The 20112-nt window shown below is 37.9% G+C and overlaps 2 protein-coding genes across 2 annotated transcripts; both read left to right on the top strand.

Annotated features, from left to right (window-relative positions):
• The first annotated feature begins 371 nt into the window (after positions 1-371).
• On the top strand, positions 372-8189 carry LOC112796696 (synaptonemal complex protein 2). The gene is made up of 19 exons (XM_072235518.1): positions 372-652; positions 765-814; positions 925-1132; positions 1231-1356; positions 1477-1575; positions 1851-2527; positions 2618-2866; positions 2940-3068; positions 3152-3220; positions 3294-3404; positions 3790-3897; positions 3986-4096; positions 4165-4251; positions 5323-5388; positions 5501-5611; positions 5745-5831; positions 5947-6006; positions 6571-6674; positions 7894-8189. Exons 1-18 carry the CDS (start codon positions 496-498, stop codon positions 6670-6672), a joined length of 2607 nt encoding a protein of 868 aa, XP_072091619.1. The 5' UTR covers positions 372-495; the 3' UTR covers positions 6673-6674; positions 7894-8189.
• Positions 8190-10203: 2014 nt separating this feature from the next.
• LOC112794823 (uncharacterized) lies at positions 10204-10770 on the top strand. Its single transcript, XM_025836802.1, has one exon. The coding sequence runs from the start codon at positions 10204-10206 to the stop codon at positions 10768-10770; it is 567 nt and encodes a 188-aa protein (XP_025692587.1).
• The last annotated feature ends 9342 nt before the right edge of the window (positions 10771-20112 follow it).

Here is a 20112-nt window from a genome sequence, read left to right on the forward strand (position 1 = left end):
GATTTTTTTTTTTAAATCGGACCGTCTGAATTGTTACTCAATATTATTACAACCGTGTGATATACCCCTGCACTCCCGTAATGGCGCCGTACACCACAAAAATCCTAATATCAAAAATAAAAAAGTGTAATAATGTATGCACGCATTTTTTTATTAGACTTTGCGCCAACTCAATTAAATTTATAAAAAACTTGTACATAAAACATCACTCTAAATTCTATTTTCAAAATAGAAAAAACACAAGGTAGTTCAAAGTTTAAACGGTCTGCTCCAAAGGCCTAAGCTGACACTCGCGGCAGTATAAAATCCCACGTCACCATGGCGCGCAATTTCATTTTCAAATAACCGTCTGAACTCTGAATCGTCACTCCTGGAGTAGCTTCGAAGAGAAGCCTCTAAGTAACCATAACAGTGAAATCACCTTCTTCTCTAAAATTTCTAAGGTTTCATTTCACCTTCGCTCTCTTGTTTTCGATTCCGATTCTAATCTTCGAAATGAAGAGGCTAGCGTACCCAATCTCCAAGAGCCTCGACCAGTTCAAATCCTTGTACGGTTCAGCATCGGGAACCGCGAAGCCGCAATCGCTCTCTTCGCGCTCTTCCTCAGATTCCATTTCGTCGGGGAGTTTGGCGAATCTCAAGCTCACAGCAGGTTTTTTTTAATCCCAATCTAGCTTCATATTTCTGATTTTCTCGGTATTCTTAACTTTACGTCATTTTTGATCGTAATGTGTCCGTACATCGTCGGTTTCTTCCTGTTGCAGAGAAATTGGTGAAGGAACAAGCTTCGGTAAAGACCGATCTCGAAATTGCGGTATGATAAAACTTCCGTTTTGCAATTTTGCTTCTGATGTGATGAGAGGAATGCGCACACGTTGAAATGCTGCTTTTTTTTGTTTTTTTGTTTTTTCTGTAATCGTGCAGAACGCTAAGCTTAAGAAATCGACGGAGCATGTCCATGCACTTGAAGAGAAGTTGCAGAACGCATTTAACGAAAACGCGAAGCTCAAGGTCAAGCAGAAGGAAGATGAGAAACTGTGGAAGGGATTGGAATCTAAGTTCTCGTCGACTAAGACACTATGTGATCAGCTTACAGAGACTCTACAGCAGTTAGCTAGTGTTGTTCAGGAAGGTATAAACATTAATATTCAATGTCATAGTGTTTTCTCATTTTTGTCCTTCCTCTTTCCCCCATTTAATTAGTCTTTTTTCTTTTATAAAATTTGTTAGCCGAGAGAGACAAGGAGACTCTGGAAAATAAACTGTCAGCTAGTTCGGAAGCTCTTGATAGCTTGAATAAACAGATGGAAGGTTTGTCTTTGAAGCTAGATTCTGCAGAGGAAACAATTAGAACTCGTAAGTGCTTTTTGCTTGTTTAAAAGTTTGGCAAATGATTTAGGTTATAAACCTTATCGATCAATGATGTGATATATCTATGATGTTCCATTATGTAATATGCTCCTATTTCTGTGGTAGGTGATAATGAGCTAGAGAAACTCAAATTTATGGCCGAAGAAAGGGAGAAGTTTCTCAGAGATGAACAGATCAGAGTTGCCAAACTTATTCAAGAGAAAGGTGACAATTCAGTTGCAAATGATAATTGATGAGAATTTACATGGCATGTGCTGAATGTTTTATCACAAGAAATTTAAGAATTAATTAGAGACTGACAAAGATGTTTAAATAATGTTATTTTGATTTGTTACGAAAGATTTTCAAAGAAGACATGGAATGGTTTTCTTCTCATGTCACAGTTACTGAAATGTGAACATAAATTAATATCTACTTGCCTAAATATGTCGACTTGCTACTAAATTGATACTTTTGTGGATCATGAATTTTTTTTGCAGATACTTCGATAAAGAACTTTGAAGAATTGCTAACAGCTAGTAAATTGGATACAGAGAGATTGAATGCAAAGTTGGGGGAGGTTCACCTTCAATTAACAGTCAAGGACAAGGAAATTGTGCATCACTTGACCATTCAAGATAAACTGGAGAAAGAAAAGAGTGATATTCAATTGTCCAATGCTGAGCTTACTGAAAAACTTGACATTACACTCCTGAAAATCAAAGACTTTGAAGGATCATTTCAGGCCTTGGCAGCACATGTGATAAATGTAGAGAAAGAAAGCTTAAACTTTTCAAGCAAGTTTGATGAACTGAACTCTCTTTATGCTTGTGGCTTTGAGTTGGTCCAACAGGAGAGAGACATTTTCTCTAAGCATGCTCAAAAGCAATATTGTGAGCTTAATGATAAGTTCTTGGCCATGGCATCAGAAAAGGATGCAATTCAAATGATAAACTGTGAGTTAAGCAGTAAAGTGAATGAGCTTCAGAAAGTCATGGAATCTACTGTAGCCCAGCATACAGAGGAATGTCTATTAGCTTCTGAGAGAATTAAAAAATTGGAGGTGGATGCTGAAAGTTTAAACTCCAAAAGGGAAGAAGCAGAGTTTATGATTTCCAAATTAGAGGAGAAAGCCAGAGTTCTGTTAGAAAATTCTAAATCATCAGAAAATCAAACAGTATGACACTTATTTGTTATTTCGCTATATAGTTAATCTCCTACTAATACAAATAGCCACACTACTTATCATAGTTACTGATGCTTGCAGCAAGGTTTATTGCTGAAAATTTCATCATTAGAGACTGAAAGCAAAGAAATTACTGAAAGACTGCAAGAAGAGATAACGAAGAAATCAGAGGAAATAGATACTTTGCAAAAGGAGAGAATGAAGCTGGAGCAGAATGCAGACTCTCTTCATGAAGAAGTCAGACGGCTTCATAATATCTTAGAGGACAAAGATCAGCATATTTTGCAGTATAAGAAAAAGGAAAAGAAGCTGGAAGACCAGATCACAGAGGTTTTAAAAGCAAACAAATAGTAGATATTATACATTCCTAACTCGTCTGTAATATGTTTGTATTCTTTTGCAGAACCAGTCATTACTGACTGCTTCTGAAAGTAAGCTTTCAGAAGCTAGAAAGCAATATGATCAAATGGTAGAAAGCAAGCAGCTTGAATTGTCAAGGCATTTGAAGGAAATCTCTCTAAGAAATGATCAGGTGTTATTATAGCTAGTTATCTATTGTAGGTGCTGGATATATCGTACGGTAACTTCTCATTAACCATTGTTGTAATTGGGCAGGCTATTAATGACATTAGAAGGAAATATGAGTTGGAGAAGATGGAAATCGTCAACAAGGAAAAAGAAAAGGTTTGATATGATATGTTAGCCATTATAACACATTATTGCCACAGATAGATTTCTGATCTGTTTGTTCCTTCAGGTTGACATGGCTATTGCTGAAATTGAGAAAAAGTGTGACCAGAAACTGGTAGAATGCAAAGAAGAATCTAGGCTGCATTTGGCAAGGATTCAGGAGGAACATGCTGGGCTTGTATGCATAAAAAATGGACATGAATTTAAAAATATTGATTATTTCTAAGTATTTCAGAATTGCTCCAGGTTTTATTGTCTCTTGGTGGTCTATATTATTTATACCGTTTCCACAAAAATGATCCATGCTTCTTTTATAATATTGAGTTACTTTGTGATTATTAATAACTTTACTCAATCGTGTGCGTAATTATATATATATATAATTGAAAAGTTGAATTGATCACACTACAGAGTAGATACCTATTTGATTCCTGTACTCTTTTATGGGTGGTTATGCATTGATTTTTAGACAGTTGTTGCATCACTGCTTTTGTTTTTGTGAAACTTACTGTACCTCAAGTTGAAAAACTACATGGTCAGCTAATTTCCTGCTCAATGTACAGTTAACCAAAATACAGCAGGAGCATGACAAAAAGCAACTAGCCATGATAGCTGAACACAATGAACAGCTAAAGCATACCCAAGTAGAGGCAGAAAATCAACTCAGAGAGGTCCAATAAACAGACAACACTCTACTAGGTCTATGATGTGGCTTATATTTGAAATTACTTCTACGGCTGATTCTCTGGTAATATGTAGAAAATGATGTTTCTGAGGAGCGAACATGAAGCTGAGATAAAAGCATTGAGGTGTGAACTTGAAGATGAGTGTCAGAAGCTGGAAGAGGAGTTGCATCTCCAGAAAACCAAAGTATGGAATACCTAACATAACAAATTAATCTCATCACATAAATTAAATTTCTTCGGAATATATTGCAGGAAGACAGGCAAAGGGCTTTGCTGCAGTTGCAGTGGAAAGTGATGAGCGTCAAGCCAAAAGAGGACCAAGAAGTGAATTCAAAACAGGTTGGCTGGTGTACTTAACAATCATTTTGTTTGTGTCTGTCTTCAATCTTATATATCAAATATCACATCAGTTTATTTGCATGTTTGGGTGTAAAGATAGTATGTTTGTCAGAGTTTTGTATAAATCATACGCTTTTATAGTTTTTGTGACTTTGCTCGTAGATTTTTCATATTAATCGCCACCAACTATGTTTTTATGACTGGCATATATTTTTATTTTTAGAGAATCAGGTACATGATTTTTTTTATTATGTTCAGATTGGGGATGTGTGTGTTACTTTCTGCAAAGTTTGTCTTACCGTAGCAAGTTCCCAACTATAGAAGAATACATTTAGTTTAACCATTAAACAAATAGATTTATATTATGCTATGAACTGTTGGGAAAAGTGAAGAAATTGTATTGTAGCATCATAAGTTTTTCCTTTATATCATCTAGGTATAAAGATCCATGGTTCTTTATAAGCATTTTACATGGTATATTGTCACATAAAACAGGCATAATCTGGTTGTTGATAGCATAACGTTTCTGTAATGAATATTTACTAGCTAGCATGCTATTGGATAGATTTGTTTGGTGCAATTTCTTTTAGCTGATTTGATTTTTGAAGTTAAAGATCAATATTGATGGTTTTTTGCACTAATAAATCAAAGCTCCAATGGTGTCATGTTGGACAAATGTAATATGAACCCAAAATATATTTAGTATTAGTTAATAAGTATTACTGTTGTCATCTGTTGTTCAGAGCTCCTAAATTATGTACAAGATTAATGCTACTTAGTAATTTTATATGCTTTTAAGGTTATAATGGTTTTCTTCTTCTCTCTCTCTCTCTCTCACACACACACACACACACACACACACACATTCTTATTTCATTATGTCATAAATATTCCTGAAACAATGGACTTGAGTGATTATGAGATCTAAGAAGTTTCTATCAATGGCAAATGTGCTGAACTGAATATATGAATATGATAAAAATTTGAGAGTTGGTGGAGTCTGAGTTCAGTTTGAGCAATTTTAATCATCTTTTAAATGTATCATATACTTGTTTTTTCTGCATGTTATAGGATTACTCAATTACATCAATTAAGAGAAGGAATTCTTGTGGAGGCCAAAGAAATCAGCATGAAATAGTACGAATGACAATCAACAGAAATAAATTTCATTCTCCTTCCTTCATCACATGTTAATATTATGTTATCAACATGTCACCTAATCAATTTTGTCTTTTCCTTCTCTTGATAGGAATCTCCTTACTATGACGCAACACAAACAACACCAGTACCAAAGCTGTTGAAGACAGTAGAGAATGTAAAAACTGGAAGTGCATTAAATATCCCTAAGCACCATAGAAAGGTGATTTACTTCCATATAAAATGAATAAATTAATAAGACACACCCTTATACTGTAGCAATTACATAAGTCAAGATAATATAATTAAACTTTATGATTTAGTAAGATTGCCTAAGGTCCTTAAACAATGAGCAGGTCACTCGCCATGAGTATGAAGTCGAGACTTCCAACGGTAGAACAATCACAAAGAAAAGAAAAACAAGAAGTACGGTCATGTTTGAGGTATGTATCTCTCTCTCTCACAAACCTGAGCTACGTTGATACATCATCAGACCCTGATTCCATGTGCACTGGCTTCTTACATGCCTGTAAATATTGAATCTCTTCTCTTAATTAGGACCCGAGAAAACAAAAGAGAAACACCCCAAAAGCAAATACCCCAGGAACTGCTGTCAAGGTATCCAATTCAGCTGAAATTTTCCTTCCTTTATGGCTTATATCTTGTTCTTATCCTTATTGCTTGAAAATATCATGGTGGAGTTATACAATCTTATGGCTTATATCTTGTTCTTAGCCTTACGCTGCTGATGCTGCCAGAATGTCAATGATTAGGAGTTATACGATCTTAGGGTTATATTAATTAATTTAACACAAGTTGCTGCTTTTGGGTCCTTTCTTTCTTGATTTTCTATGTAGAATATTTATCTGCTCTCAGGACATGCAAGAGTCTTGACAAGTTCTTACCATACTATTGTTCTTTTAATAATTGTTAATTTGTTAGGTCCATTTATCTAGGCAATTTATTTGATTTATTTTATTTAGTGCTATTGCTCTGCTAATCAAATGGAAAAAGAGGTTTATTCTATTTTTTTTCTTTCCCTTTATTTCTAAATGAATTTTATTTATTTTTGTTTATGGGTTCGAAATGAATTCACGATTAACATGGTGGATAAGGTGATGAACTTTTGCATCTTCCGTGCTGTGCCAAGACTTTGTTTATTATTGTTTTTGTTTTATGCAGAGCATGAAGGGAGAAGGTCATCCTCGTCCCTCTAATATTGGTGATCTGTTCTCAGAAGGGTCTCTGAACCCTTATGCAGATGATCCCTATGCATTTGATTAGAGGTATTTGATAATCCTTAATTTTATTTCCTTTTAAATATGATTTCGTCCTGCCTAGGGCGCCATTTCTTCCTACTATTATTATCTACATGATGCAAAGATTTCATATAAAGTTAAGATAGGCTCCAGATGATTGCCATACTTTTATTAGTGATTAAATGCTCCGCAAAACATTATTTGATGTTTAAGGCTATTGGATAAAAGATTCCTTTTTCTTTGTGACGACATCCATAAACAAACATTAGGAACAATAAGTGCTTTTGAAATACTAGTATACTATTTTTGTTGGACCAATTGTATGCTTGTGTTACATTAAAAGGAGTTTCATCAAATATTTGGACCCGGAAATTCACTAATACACTTTAACTAAAGTCTTTCTGATGGTCCATATCAATGTCTTGTCTTCTTGAGTCACTGCCCCTGCTTTCCATGTTGACTGCTTTATGATTATCTCTTGTCCATGGACTCCTATTTTCTCGATTCCTTGTGAGGCGTAAGTTATATATAAAGACAACTTTATGGGACTTGAAAATATAGCTAAGCTGACTTTAAAGTTTAACAGTATTGTGAATTGAGATAGCTCTTAAGATTGTTGATTTTCTCGTTCTTGTTTTCCGGATCACTTAGGATTAACCCTTTTGCCTCTCATGATTCATTCACCTTTTTTCTTTTGGCTTATAAACTGCTTGAAACTTGCTTTTATTTTTGCCTTTCTTCCCTTTTCTTTTTCTATTTTCGAGTTTTTTTTTTTCGGCTTTTTTCTTGCTCTTGTGCTATTAGAGAACGAAGTATTTGTATTAAATAAATATCAGCACTAAATAACATGCATGAGATTGACAATATCTAAATTAGACTGAAAGTTGAGATGATCCCAACCGAAAGAAAGATTGTCGAATATTGTTCCAGGGGCTTTGGACATATATAGAGAAGGCTCATATAAACTTCCGTTAAGAGAGTATATCATATGGATAATAATAGGTAAAATGGTTTAAAGGAATTTGAATTTCGATAACCTAAATATAAACATAACCTATGATAAGATATCATGATCTTATTTGATCATTGTACGCGACTTTACTCGACAAAAAAGGCCTTAGCCATCAGTGCTGTTACTCTATCAGTGTGGCAGTGTGTATGTTTCTGAAAACGTGGCAGTGATTATATATTGTTCAGCGAGGAGACTTTGATGCCAAGTAATTACTATGTTTAATTGTGGCAGCAGACCAATTTCTGTATTTCTTGATGCACATGAATCTGAAAGTAAATTGGAGATAGAGGGCATCAAAGCTGGAAGAAATTTTTTCTCTGATCAACAGCTTCTGACAACATAATGGTGTTAGCTGGAAGAAATTTTTTCTCTTATCCGCATGTAATATTTTGTTTTCCTTTTTCATAATGTACGATTAGAACTGTAAATTTTAAGGCTAGTTTTAAAATATACAGTTTTCGGAAATTTCAGAATGTATGCCATGATGATGTTCAGCAAATATGAACATTAAAAACCAGTTATCACCTCAATTACCACGCATAAGTGTTTCATGTTTTTACCAATATAGTACTCCGCACTCTCGCCTAGGGTCTGCAAGTTGCGTTGTCATGCACTCATAATTGGCATGCAGTTCTGCTATCCAATAACTCGGTGGTGAGAGAGGAGCCGCACCTATCTAGAGAAGGTTTGTGGAAAGCCAGGGCAAAGTTTTGGCCCATGGTGGGTGACAAATTGCTCTTTTATCCCCAAGTTTGACGAATTATATCTTGTGTCCACTTCTACGATTGGATAGTACTTCGGTCATTTTCCAACTCGGTTAGGTAGGTAAAGACACGTCCACGCCCAAAATCAGTGCATTTGTGATGTAGTTCAAAATATACTTAAGGAAACGTTTCAAGTGCTCCATGGCATTTTTCTAAAGTTCAGTATGCCATGTACTATCACGTTCCAAGTTTTTGTTTATCTTGGGGTGACGCATGAAATGATCCAAGTAGTCCTGACAGTAAAGAACAATTTAATTAGGCATCTCTTAAAAATGGTTTTTTATTCAATATTTTATTATCATATTTAAAAAAAATTAAAATAAATATATCTAAATAGATTTAGTGTCTTTTTAAAATTAAATACACATTAAATCTAAAAACTAAAATATAAACTAAATAAAACTAAAATTTAAATTTTAAATTTTAAAATTTCTATTTTAGTTTTAATATTTTTAATTAGTAACAAATTACAATTTAAATACACATCTAAACATTAAATTAAATAAAATTTGAAATTTTAATTTTAAAATTAATAAAGACTTTAAAATAAAAAAATACTAATGCTCAAATAAATAATAAAAATTCTAACTAATATTATGATGAGATATGTTAGATATATTTTTATTGAATAAAATCTAAAACACTTAACTTTATTTTTTTTTAATAATTTAAAAAACATTAATATTCAAATAAGTAATGAAAAAGTCTAACTAATAATAAAAAAATAAAAAATATTAGATGTATTTTTATTGAATAAAATATAAAAAATAATTTTATTTTTAATGTTTAAATTTAAATTTTAGATTTATGATTTTAGATGTGTTTCAAAAATATTTTGTATATAACTGTTACGGCCCGGCCCAAAGGGAACATGGGCTGACCGACCCACTAACCACCTGACCCGAACGGTCGGGTGCGAGGCGCTCATTTGCTGACCCGGACACACGTCCAGGACAGCTCGCCGCTACAGCTGTATAAGGAAGCTTCGAGGAAGGTGGATTCTACCCTTGTGGGATCCACTTCTGACACGGTATATATGGGGAGGGTCCTACCCCTCCCCCAAGGTACGACACCTACCACTTTATCCCTTTTTTCGCCTGCACACTAAACTGACTAAAGCGTCGGAGTGTCTTTGTAGGTAACACCCCCTTTCACATCGAGAGCTCGGAATGTCGGCTACTCCAGCTTCACCCTCGCGACCAGGTTCTAGGCCACACCCCACCTATCAACTCGAAGATCCTCCCGAGCCGTCCGGTACCCGACCTACCGAACATTGGCGCTGTCTATGGGGACCGCCTAAATGGACATCGTACAAGGTCCAGGGGACCATGGCCGCGCGGCGGGCCTTGAGGGGGCAGCCTCCGTCGCCTCTCCACGGGAGCGGCTGAGGTCTCCCCCGCGACGTACCGAGCCACAGTTGAGAGCCCAAGAAAGACGCCCTTTCGGGGGAACTGGTAGCGACAGCGCTAGGATAATGCAGGAACTGCGCCATAGGGTGCAGAACCTGGAGCGCAAACTAGCGGATCAGGAGCATCTTCAGCAAACTTCCGACCCCGACTACTCCTAGTCTCCCAAAAGCCGAGGGAGAACCTCCCACCGAAGTCGCTCCCGGCACACTCCCGCCTCAAGATCGGAATCGGAAAGTAGCCGGGAAAATCAGGAACACCCGAGAAGACGACATGACACAATCATCTACGCTCGAGGTAAGGGGACACGCGCCACGAGGCGAGATCACGAAAGCGGCGAAGAGTGATCTAGGGGAACATGGCGACCTGTGATAATGGGCGCCACCCCATTCCATTGTTCCAGCCTCGAGGTCCGGTTGCCAAAGCACTTTGACAAACCAACGGACATGAGGTATGACGGAATCCAAGACCCGCAGGAGCACCTCACGGACTTTGAGGCCAGGATGAACCTTGAGGGAGTAGAAGATGAAGTAAGGTGCTGCGCCTTCCCAGTCACCCTGGCAGGGCCTGCAATACGGTGGTTCAACAGCCTCCCGCAGGGCTCGGTGGTCGGCTTCTCGGATATTAGCCACGCCTTCCTAGCCCAATTCACCACCAGAATCGCGAAGGCAAAGCACCCGATCAATCTGCTCGGCGTGACTCAGAGGAGGGGCGAGCCGACCAGGAAGTATCTAGACCGGTTCAATGATGAGTGCTTGGAGATCAAGTGGTTAACTGATTCGGTAGCTAGTCTCTGTCTGACAAACGGGCTCCTTAACGAGGACTTCAGAAAGCACCTCACCACGAAGCTGGTCTGGACGATGCAAGAGATCCAAATTGTAGCCAAGGAATACATTAACGATGAGGAAATCAGTCAAGTTGTGGCTGCCAACAAGCGGTAGCCCTCTTACAATCAACCCAGGTAGCACGGTAACGGAGAAAAGCAGAAGGAACATGCCAGAGATGGCGGTCCGAGCAAGACACCCAGACCATTTTCTTGCATCAGAAAATTTACCAATTACACTCCCCTCACTCTCCCCATCATAGAAGTTTACCAGCAGATAGCCGAGAAGGGAATCTTGTCAAAGCCTCGACCTCTGAAGGACCGAACCGAGGGGAACAAGAGCCTCTAATGTGATTATGGTGCACGAAATTGCAATCACACTTTTGCAATCCCGCACAACTAACCAGCAAGTGTACTGGGTCGTCCAAGTAATACCTTGCGTGAGCAAGGGTCGATCCCACAGAGATTGTCGGCTTGAAGCAAGCTATGGTTATCTTGTAAATCTTAGTCAGGATATCAGAAATTATCAGGATTGATTGTGAAAAGCAAAAGAACATGAAATGATTACTTGTTTTGCAGTAATGGAGAATAGGTTGAGGTTTGGAGATGCTCCATCTTCTGAATCTCTGCTTTCCTACTGTCTTCTTCTTCAAACACGCAAGTCTCCTTCCATGGCAAGCTATATGTAGGGTTTCACCGTTGTCAATGGCTACCTCCCATCCTCTCAGTGAAAGCGATTGCATATGCTCTGTCACAGCATAGCGGAATTCATCTGTCGGTTCTCAATCAGGCCGGAATAGAATCCAGTGATTCTTTTGCGTCTGTCACTAACGCCCCGCCTTCAGGAGTTTGAAGCACGTCACAGTCATTCAATCATTGAATCCTACTCAGAATACCACAGACAAGGTTTAGACCTTCCGGATTCTCTTGAATGCCGCCATCAATTCTAGCTTATACCACGAAGATTCCGGTTAAAGAACCCAAGAGATAACTACTTAATCTAAGGTAGAACGGAGGTGGTTGTCAGGCACGCGTTCATAGTTGAGAATGATGATGATTGTCACGGATCATCACATTCATCCGGATTAAGAACAAGTATTATCTTAGAATGGAAGCAAGCATGATTGAATGAGAAACAGTAGTAATTGCATTAATCCATCAAGACACAGCAGAGCTCCTCACCCCCAACCATGGGGTTTAGAGACTCATGCTGTGGAAGATACACAAAGAAAAGTGTAAAGTGTCATGAGGTCATAAGGTCCAGATACAATGTCAAAAGATCCTATTAATAGTAAACTAGTAGCCTAGGGTGTACAGAAATGAGTAAATGACGTAAAAATCCACTTCTGGGTCCACTTGGTGTGTGCTTGGGCTGAGCAATGAAGCATTTTCGTGTAGAGACCTTTTCTGGAGTTAAACGCCAGCTTTCATGCCAGTTTGGGCGTTTAACTCCAAGTTTTATGCCAGTTCCGGCGTTTAACGCTGGAATTTCTGAGGCTGATTTGCCACGCCGGTTTGGGCCATCAAATCTTGGGCAAAGTATGGACTATCATATATTGCTGGAAAGCCCAGGATGTCTACTTTCCAACGCCGTTGAGAGCGCGCCAATTGGGCTTCTGTAGCTCCAGAAAATCCGCTTCGAGTGCAGGGAGGTCAGAATCCAACAGCATCCGCAGTCCTTTTTGGTCTCGGAATCAGATTTTTGCTCAGGACCCTCAATTTCAGCCAGAAAATACCTGAAATCACAGAAAAACACACAAACTCATAGTAAAGTCCAGAAAAGTGAATTTTAGCTAAAAACTAATAAAAATATACTAAAAACTAACTAGATTATACTAAAAACACACTAAAAACAATGCCAAAAAGCATACAAATTATCCGCTCATCACAACACCAAACTTAAATTGTTGCTTGTCCCCAAGCAACGGAAAATCAAAATAGGATAAAAAGAAGAGAATATACTATAGACTCCTGATGAGCGGATAATTTATATGCTTTTTGGCATTGTTTTCATATAGTTTTTAGTAAGTTTGAGCTACCTTTAGGGATGTTTTCATTAGTTTTTATGTTAAATTCACATTTCTGGACTTTACTATGAGTTTGTGTGTTTTTCTGTGATTTCAGGTAAATTCTGACTGAAATTGAGGGATTTGAGCAAAACTCTGAAGAAGGCTGACAAAAGGACTGCTGATGCTGTTGGATTCTGACCTCCCTGCACTCGAAATGGATTTTCTGGAGCTACAGAACTCCAATTGGCGCGCTCTCAACGGCATTGGAAAGTAGACATCCAGGGCTTTCCAGCAATATATAATAGTCCATATTTTATTCGAATAATGACGACGTAACTTGGCGTTAAACGCCAAGTTCATGCTGCTGTCTGGAGTTAAACGCCAGAAAAACGTCATTATCCGGAGTTGAACGCCCAAAACACGTCATAACCTGGAGTTTGACGCCAAGAAATGCCTTAGCTCGTGGAATGATCAAGCTCAGCCCAAGCATACACCAAGTGGGCCCCGGAAGTGGATTTATGCATCAATTACTTACTCATGTAAACCCTAGTAGCTAGTCTAGTATATATAGGACATTTATCTATTGTATTAGACATCTTTGATCTCAGTTTTGTTTTATTCTTCATCTTAGGGGATCATTGATCATGTTAGAGAGGGCTGGCCATTCGGCCATGCTTGGACTCTTTGCTTATGTATTTTCAACGGTGGAGTTTCTGCACACCATAGATTAAGGGTGTGGAGCTCTGCTGTACCTCAAGTATTAATGAAATTCTATTATCTTTTATTCAATTCTCTATCTTATTCTTATTCCAAGATATTCATTCATACCCAAGAACATGATAAATGTGATGAGTCAGATTAACCTCATTATCATTCTCACTTATGAATGTACGTGATTGACAACCACTTCCGTTCTACATGCAACAGAGCTTGAATGCGTATCTCTTAGATTCCCCAACAGAATCTTCGTGGTATAAGCTAGATAGATGGCGGCATTTATGAGGATCCGGAAAGTCTCACCTTGTCTGTGGTATTCCGAGTAGGATTCCGGTAATGAATGACTGTGACGTGCTTCAAACTTTAACCTGCTGGGCGTTAGTGACAAACGCAAAAGAGGGATTCTATTCCAGTAGGAGCGGGAACCAACCGGTGATTAGCCGTACTGTGACAGAGTGCGTGCATTAGTTTTCACTGCGAGGATGGGATGTAGCCATTAGCCATGGGTGATGCCTCCAGACTGGTTAGCTGTGCGAGTGACAGCCGCACAGGGTATTTCCCCGAGAGGAAGAAAGTAGCCACAGTTGATGGTGAACCCCTATACAAAGCTTGCCATGGAAAAGAGTAAGAAGGATTGAGTAGAAGCAGTAGGAGGGCAGGCGTCTGAGAGCTCTACAGCATCTCCATCCGCTTATCTGAAATTCCCACCAATGAATCTGCATAAGTGTTCTATCCTTTTATTATATTCTATTTTATTATTTCTTCTTTAAAATTCGAAAACCCATAAACTATTTTAATCTGCCTGACTGAGATTTACAAGGTGACCATAGCTTGCTTCATACCAACAATCTCTGTGGATTCGACCCTTACTCACGTAAGGTTTATTACTTGGACGACCCAGTACACTTGCTGGTTAGTTGAACGGAGTTGTGAAAATAAACAATGTCATCAGAGTATACAAAAAGAATAGTGATCACAATTTCGTCCACCAAGTTTTTGGCGCCGTTGCCGGGGATTGTTCGAGTATGGACAACTGACGGTTCATCTTGTTGCTCAGATTAGGTACTTTTCTTTTCAAAAATCTTTTTCAAAAACTTTCTTTGACTTTTCGTTTTTACAAATTTTATTTTCGAAAAAAAATAATAATAAAATACAAAAAAAATAGAAAATCATAAAAATCAAAAATATTTTGTGTTTCTTGTTTGAGTATTGTGTTAATTTTTAAGTTTGGTGTCAATTGCATGCTTTTAAAATTTTTCTTGCATTTTTTGAAAATTTCATGCATTCATAGTGTTCTTCATGATCTTCAAGTTGTTCTTGACAAGTCTTCTTGTTTGATCTTGATGATTTCTTGTTTTGTGTTGTTTGTTGTTTTTCATGTGCATTTTTGCATTCATATTTTCCATGCATTAAAGATTTTTAAGTTTGGTGTCTTGCATATTTTCCTTGCATCAAAATTTTTCAAAATTATGTTCTTGATGTTCATCATGATCTTCAAAGTGTTCTTGGTGTTCATCTTGACATTCATAGCATTCTTGCATGCATCTTGTGTCTTGATCCAAAATTTTCATGTTTTGGGTCATTTTTGTGTTTTTCATTAAAAATTTAAAAAATCAAAAAAATATCTTTTCCTTATTTCCCTCCAAAATTTCGAAATTTTGGTTTGACTTGGTCAAAAATTTTCAAAATTAGTTGTTTCTTACAAGTCAAGACAAAATTTCAATTTTTAAAAATCTTATCTTTTCAAAATCTTTTTCAAAAATCATATCTTTTTCATTTTTTTATAATTTTCGAAAATTTCAAAAAATTCTTTTTCAAAATATTTTCAAAATCTTTTTCTTATCTTTTATATCTAATTTTCGAAAATTAACTAACAAGTAATGTGATTGGTTCAAAAATTTGAAGTTTGTTACTTTCTTGTTAAGAAAGGTTCAATCTTTAAGTTCTAGAATCTTATCTTGTAGTTTCTTGTTAGCTAAGTCTTTTTAAAAAATTAAATCTTTTTCAAAATATCTTTTTATTAAAATTTTTATCTTATCTTTTTATCTTTTATCTTATCTTTTTCAAAATTTTTATCTTTTTCAAAATTTGATTTCAAAATATCTTATCTAACTTCTTATCTTCTTATATTTTTCAAATTTTGATTTCAAATCTTTTTCAATCAACTAACTAACTTTTTGGTTGTTTCTTATCTTTTTCAAAACCACCTAACTACTTTTCCCTCTCTAATTTTCAAAAATTCTCCCTCTCTTTTTCAAAAATTCTTTTTTGTTTTAAATTTTAATTTTAAACTTATCTTATCTTTAATTTTCGAAAATCACTAACTCTTTTTCAAAAATTATTTTCGAAAATTTCTATTCTCCTCTCTTATTCTATTTAATTAATTAAATTACTAACACGTCTCTTCACCTCTCTTCATCTAAAAATCCGAATTCTTTTTCTTTCTTATACCCCTTTCTTCTTCTACTAACATAAGGGAATCTCTATACTGTGACATAGAGGATTCCTCTTTCTTTTCTTGTTTTCTTCTCTCTTTCTTATGAGCAGGAACAAGGATAAAGGCACTCTTGTTGAAGCTGATCCAGAACCTGAAAGGACTCTGAAGAGAAAATTAAGAGAAGCTAAATTACAACAATCCAGAAATAACCTTTCAGAAATTTTCGAACAGGAGAAGGAGATGGCAGCCGAAAATAATAATAATAATAATGCAAGGAAAATGCTTGGTGACTTCACAAAGCCAACATCCAAGTTTGATGGAAGAAGCATCTCCATTCCTGCCATTGGAGCCAATAACTTTGAGCTTAAGCCTCAACTAGTTGCTTTAATGCAACAAAACTGCAAGTTTTATGGACTTCCATCTGAAGATCCTTATCAGTTCTTAACTGAGTTCTTGCAGGTCTGTGATACTGTAAAGACAAATGGAGTTAATCCTGAAGTCTACAGACTCATGCTTTTCCCTTTTGCTGTAAGAGACAGAGCTAGAATATGGTTGGATTCACAACCTAAGGATAGTCTGGACTCCTGGGATAAGCTGGTCACTGCCTTCTTGGATAAATTCTTTCCTCCTCAAAAGCTGAGCAAGCTGAGAGTGGATGTTCAAACCTTCAAACAAAAAGATGGTGAATCCCTCTATGAAGCTTGGGAAAGATACAAGCAGCTGACCAAGAGATGTCCATCTGATATGTTTTCAGAATGGACCCTATTAGATATATTCTATTATGGTCTCTCTGAATTTTCGAAAATGTCATTGGACCATTCTGCAGGTGGATCTATTCACCTGAAGAAAACGCCTGAAGAGGCTCAAGAACTCATTGGCATGGTTGCAAACAACCAGTTCATGTACACCTCTGAGAGGAATTCCATGAATAATGGGGTCCCTCAGAAGAAAGGAGTTCTTGAAATTGATGCTCTGAATGCCATATTGGCTCAGAACAAAATGTTGACTCAACAGGTCAACATAATCTCTCAAAATCTGAATGGATTGCAACATGCATCCAACAGTACTAGAGAGGCAGCTTCTGAAGAAGCTTATGATCCTGAGAACCCTGCCATGGCAGAGGTTAATTACTTAGGTGAACCTTATGGAAACACCTATAACTCATCATGGAGAAATCATCCAAATTTCTCATGGAAGGATCAACAAAAACCTCAACAAGGTTTTAACAATGGTGGACGCAATAGGCTGAATAATAGTAAGCCATATCCATCATCTTCTCAGCAACAGACAGAGAATGCTGAACAAAATAATTCTAATTTAGCTAATATAGTCTCTGATCTGTCAAAGGCCACTTTCAGTTTCATGAATGAAACCAGATCCTCCATTAGAAATTTGGAGGCACAAGTAGGCCAGCTGAGTAAGAAAGTTATTGAAACTCCTCCCAGTATTCTCCCAAGCAATACAGAAGAAAATCCAAAAGGAGAATGCAAGGCCATTGACTTAGTCAATGTGGCCGAATGCATCAAGGAGGAGGAGGACGAAAATCCTAGTGAGAAAGACCTCCTGGGACGTTCCTCAAGCAAGAAGGAGTTCCCTATTAAGGATCCTGAGAAATCTGAGGCTCATACAGAGACCATAGAGATTCCATTAAATCTCCTTCTGCCATTCATGAGCTCTGACTATTATTCATCCTCTGAAGAGGATGAAGATGTGACTGGAGAGCAAGTTGCTCAATATTTAGGAGCTATCATGAAGCTGAATGCCAAACTATTTGGTAATGAGACTTGGGAAAGTGAACCTCCCTTGCTCATTAGTGACTTAGATACTTGGATTCAGGAAACTCTACCTCAAAAGAAACAAGATCCTGGCAAGTTCTTAATACCTTGCACCATTGGCACCATGAGCTGTGAAAAAGCTCTTTGTGATCTTGGGTCAGGGATAAATCTGATGCCACTCTCTGTAATGGAGAAGCTGGGAATCATTGAGGTACAACCTGCCTTGTTCTCATTACAATTGGCAGATAAGTCAATGAGACAAGCTTATGGAACAGTAGAGGACGTGCTAGTAAAGGTTGAAGGCTTTTACATCCCTACTGATTTCATAATCCTAGATACTAGGAAGGAAGATGATGAATGCATCATCCTAGGAAGACCTTTCCTAGCCACAGCAGAAGATGTGATAGATGTCAACAGAGGAGAGTTAGTCCTTCAATTAAATGGGGAATACCTTGTGTTTCAAGCACATGGTCATCCCTCTGTGACAAAAGAGAGTAAGCATGAAGAGCTTCTCTCAGTTCAAGGTCAAGAAGGGCCCACACAGTCAAACTCTAAGTTTGGTGTTGTGAGGCCACAACCAAACTCTAAGTTTGGTGTTCAAATTCCATATCCAAACTCTAAGTTTGGTGTGGAGACAACAGACTAAATTGACCTGATCATCTTGTGGTTCCATGAGAACCACTGTCAAGCTATTGACATTAAAGAAGCGCTTGTTGGGAGGCAACCCAATTTTATTTATCTAATTTTATTTTATTTTGTTTTGGTGTTATTTTTGTGTTGAATTAGGTACATGATCATGAGGAGTCACGAAAAAAATCAAAGAAATTAAAAACAGAGTCAAAAACAGAAGAAAAAAATTTTCACCCTGGAGGACGCACGGGCTGGCGTTCAACGCCCAGAAGATGCATCTGGCTGGCGTTCAACGCCAGAACAGAGCATCTTTCTGGCGCTGAACGCCCAAAACAAGCTACATCCTGGCGTTTAACGCCAGGATGCGCACACAGAGGACAATCTGGCGCTGAACGCCAGAAACAAGCTTGAAACTGGCGTTCAACGCCAGAAACAAGCATCACATGGGCATTTAACGCCCAGAACATGCACCAATGGGCGTTTGAACGCCAGAATGATGCATGAAGGCAATTTACACGCCTATAGGGTGAAGGAATGGTATTTCTTTTCACCTCAGGATCTGTGGACCCCACAGGATCCCCACCTCAGGATCTGTGGACCCCACAGGATCCCCACCTACCTTTTCTTTTAATCCTAATCACACTCTCCTAATCCAAATCTCATTTTCAATATCACACTTCCCAAAAACCTTCACCAATCACCTCAACTCCTCTTCCCAATTTCCCCATGCACCATTCACATCAACCTCCTCTTTCCCATAAACCCCACCTACCCTCATACAATTCAAATTCAATTTCCCACCCATTCCCACCCAATATGGCCGAAACCTAACCCTCCCCCTCCCTATAAATACATCTCCTTTCTTCTTCATGTTCACACAACAAAAACCCCTTCTTCTCTCATATAGCCGAACCCCCTCCTCTCCTTCTCTACCAACATTCTCTTCTTCTTCTTCTACTCTTCTTTTCTTTTTTGCTCGAGGACGAGCAAATTTTAAGTTTGGTGTGGTAAAAAGCCTAAGCTTTTTATTTTTTTCATTCACCATCAATGGCACCCAAGACCGGAGTTTCCTCAAGAAAAGGAAAAGGGAAAGCAAAAGCTTCCACTTCCGAGTCATGGGAGAAGGAGAGATTCATCTCCAAGAGCCACCAAGACCACTTCTATGATGTTGTGGCAAAGAAGAAGGTGATCCCCGAGGTCCCTTTCAAGCTCAAAAAGAATGAGTATCCGGAAATCCGACATGAAATCCAAAGAAGAGGTTGGGAAGTCATAACCAACCCCATGCAACAAGTTGGAATATTGATGGTTCAAGAGTTCTATGCTAATGCATGGATCACTAGGAACCATGATCAAAGTATGAACCCGAATCCAAAGAACTATCTCACAATGGTTCGGGGGAAATACTTAGATTTCAGTCCGGAAAATGTGAGGTTGGCGTTTCATTTACCCATGATGCAAGGTGATGAACGCCCCTACACAAGAAGGGTCAACTTTAATCAAAGGTTGGACCAAGTCCTAATGGATATTTGTGTGGAAGGCGCCCAATGGAGAGTAGACTCCAAAGGCAAACCAGTCCAACTAAGAAGACTGGACCTCAAGCCTGTAGCTAGAGGATGGTTGGAGTTCATCCAAAGATCCATCATCCCTACAAGCAACCGATCTGAAGTTACTGTGGATCGGGCCATCATGATTCATAGCATCATGATTGAAGAGGAAGTAGAGGTTCATGAAGTCATCTCTAATGAACTCTACAAAATAGCTGACAAGCCTTCATACATGGCACGGCTAGCCTTCCCCCACCTCATATGCCATCTATGTTATTCAGCCGGAGTTATCATAGATGGAGATGTCTCCATTGAAGAAGACAAGCCCATCACCAAGAAAAGGATGGA

The sequence above is a fragment of the Arachis hypogaea genome, chromosome 4 (genome assembly GCF_003086295.3).
Source record: "Arachis hypogaea cultivar Tifrunner chromosome 4, arahy.Tifrunner.gnm2.J5K5, whole genome shotgun sequence".
Classification (NCBI taxonomy): domain Eukaryota; kingdom Viridiplantae; phylum Streptophyta; class Magnoliopsida; order Fabales; family Fabaceae; genus Arachis; species Arachis hypogaea.

Excerpts from the sequence above, each read along its gene's own strand:
- LOC112794823 (XM_025836802.1), top strand. The coding sequence starts at position 10,204 with ATGGGCGCCACCCCATTCCATTGTTCCAGCCTCGAGGTCCGGTTGCCA.
- LOC112796696 (XM_072235518.1), top strand. The coding sequence starts at position 496 with ATGAAGAGGCTAGCGTACCCAATCTCCAAGAGCCTCGACCAGTTCAAA. Across the intron at positions 2,867-2,939 it reads TGGAAGACCAGATCACAGAG|AACCAGTCATTACTGACTGC; the intron begins GTTTTAAAAGCA and ends ATTCTTTTGCAG. Across the intron at positions 3,898-3,985 it reads CAGAAAATCAACTCAGAGAG|AAAATGATGTTTCTGAGGAG; the intron begins GTCCAATAAACA and ends GGTAATATGTAG.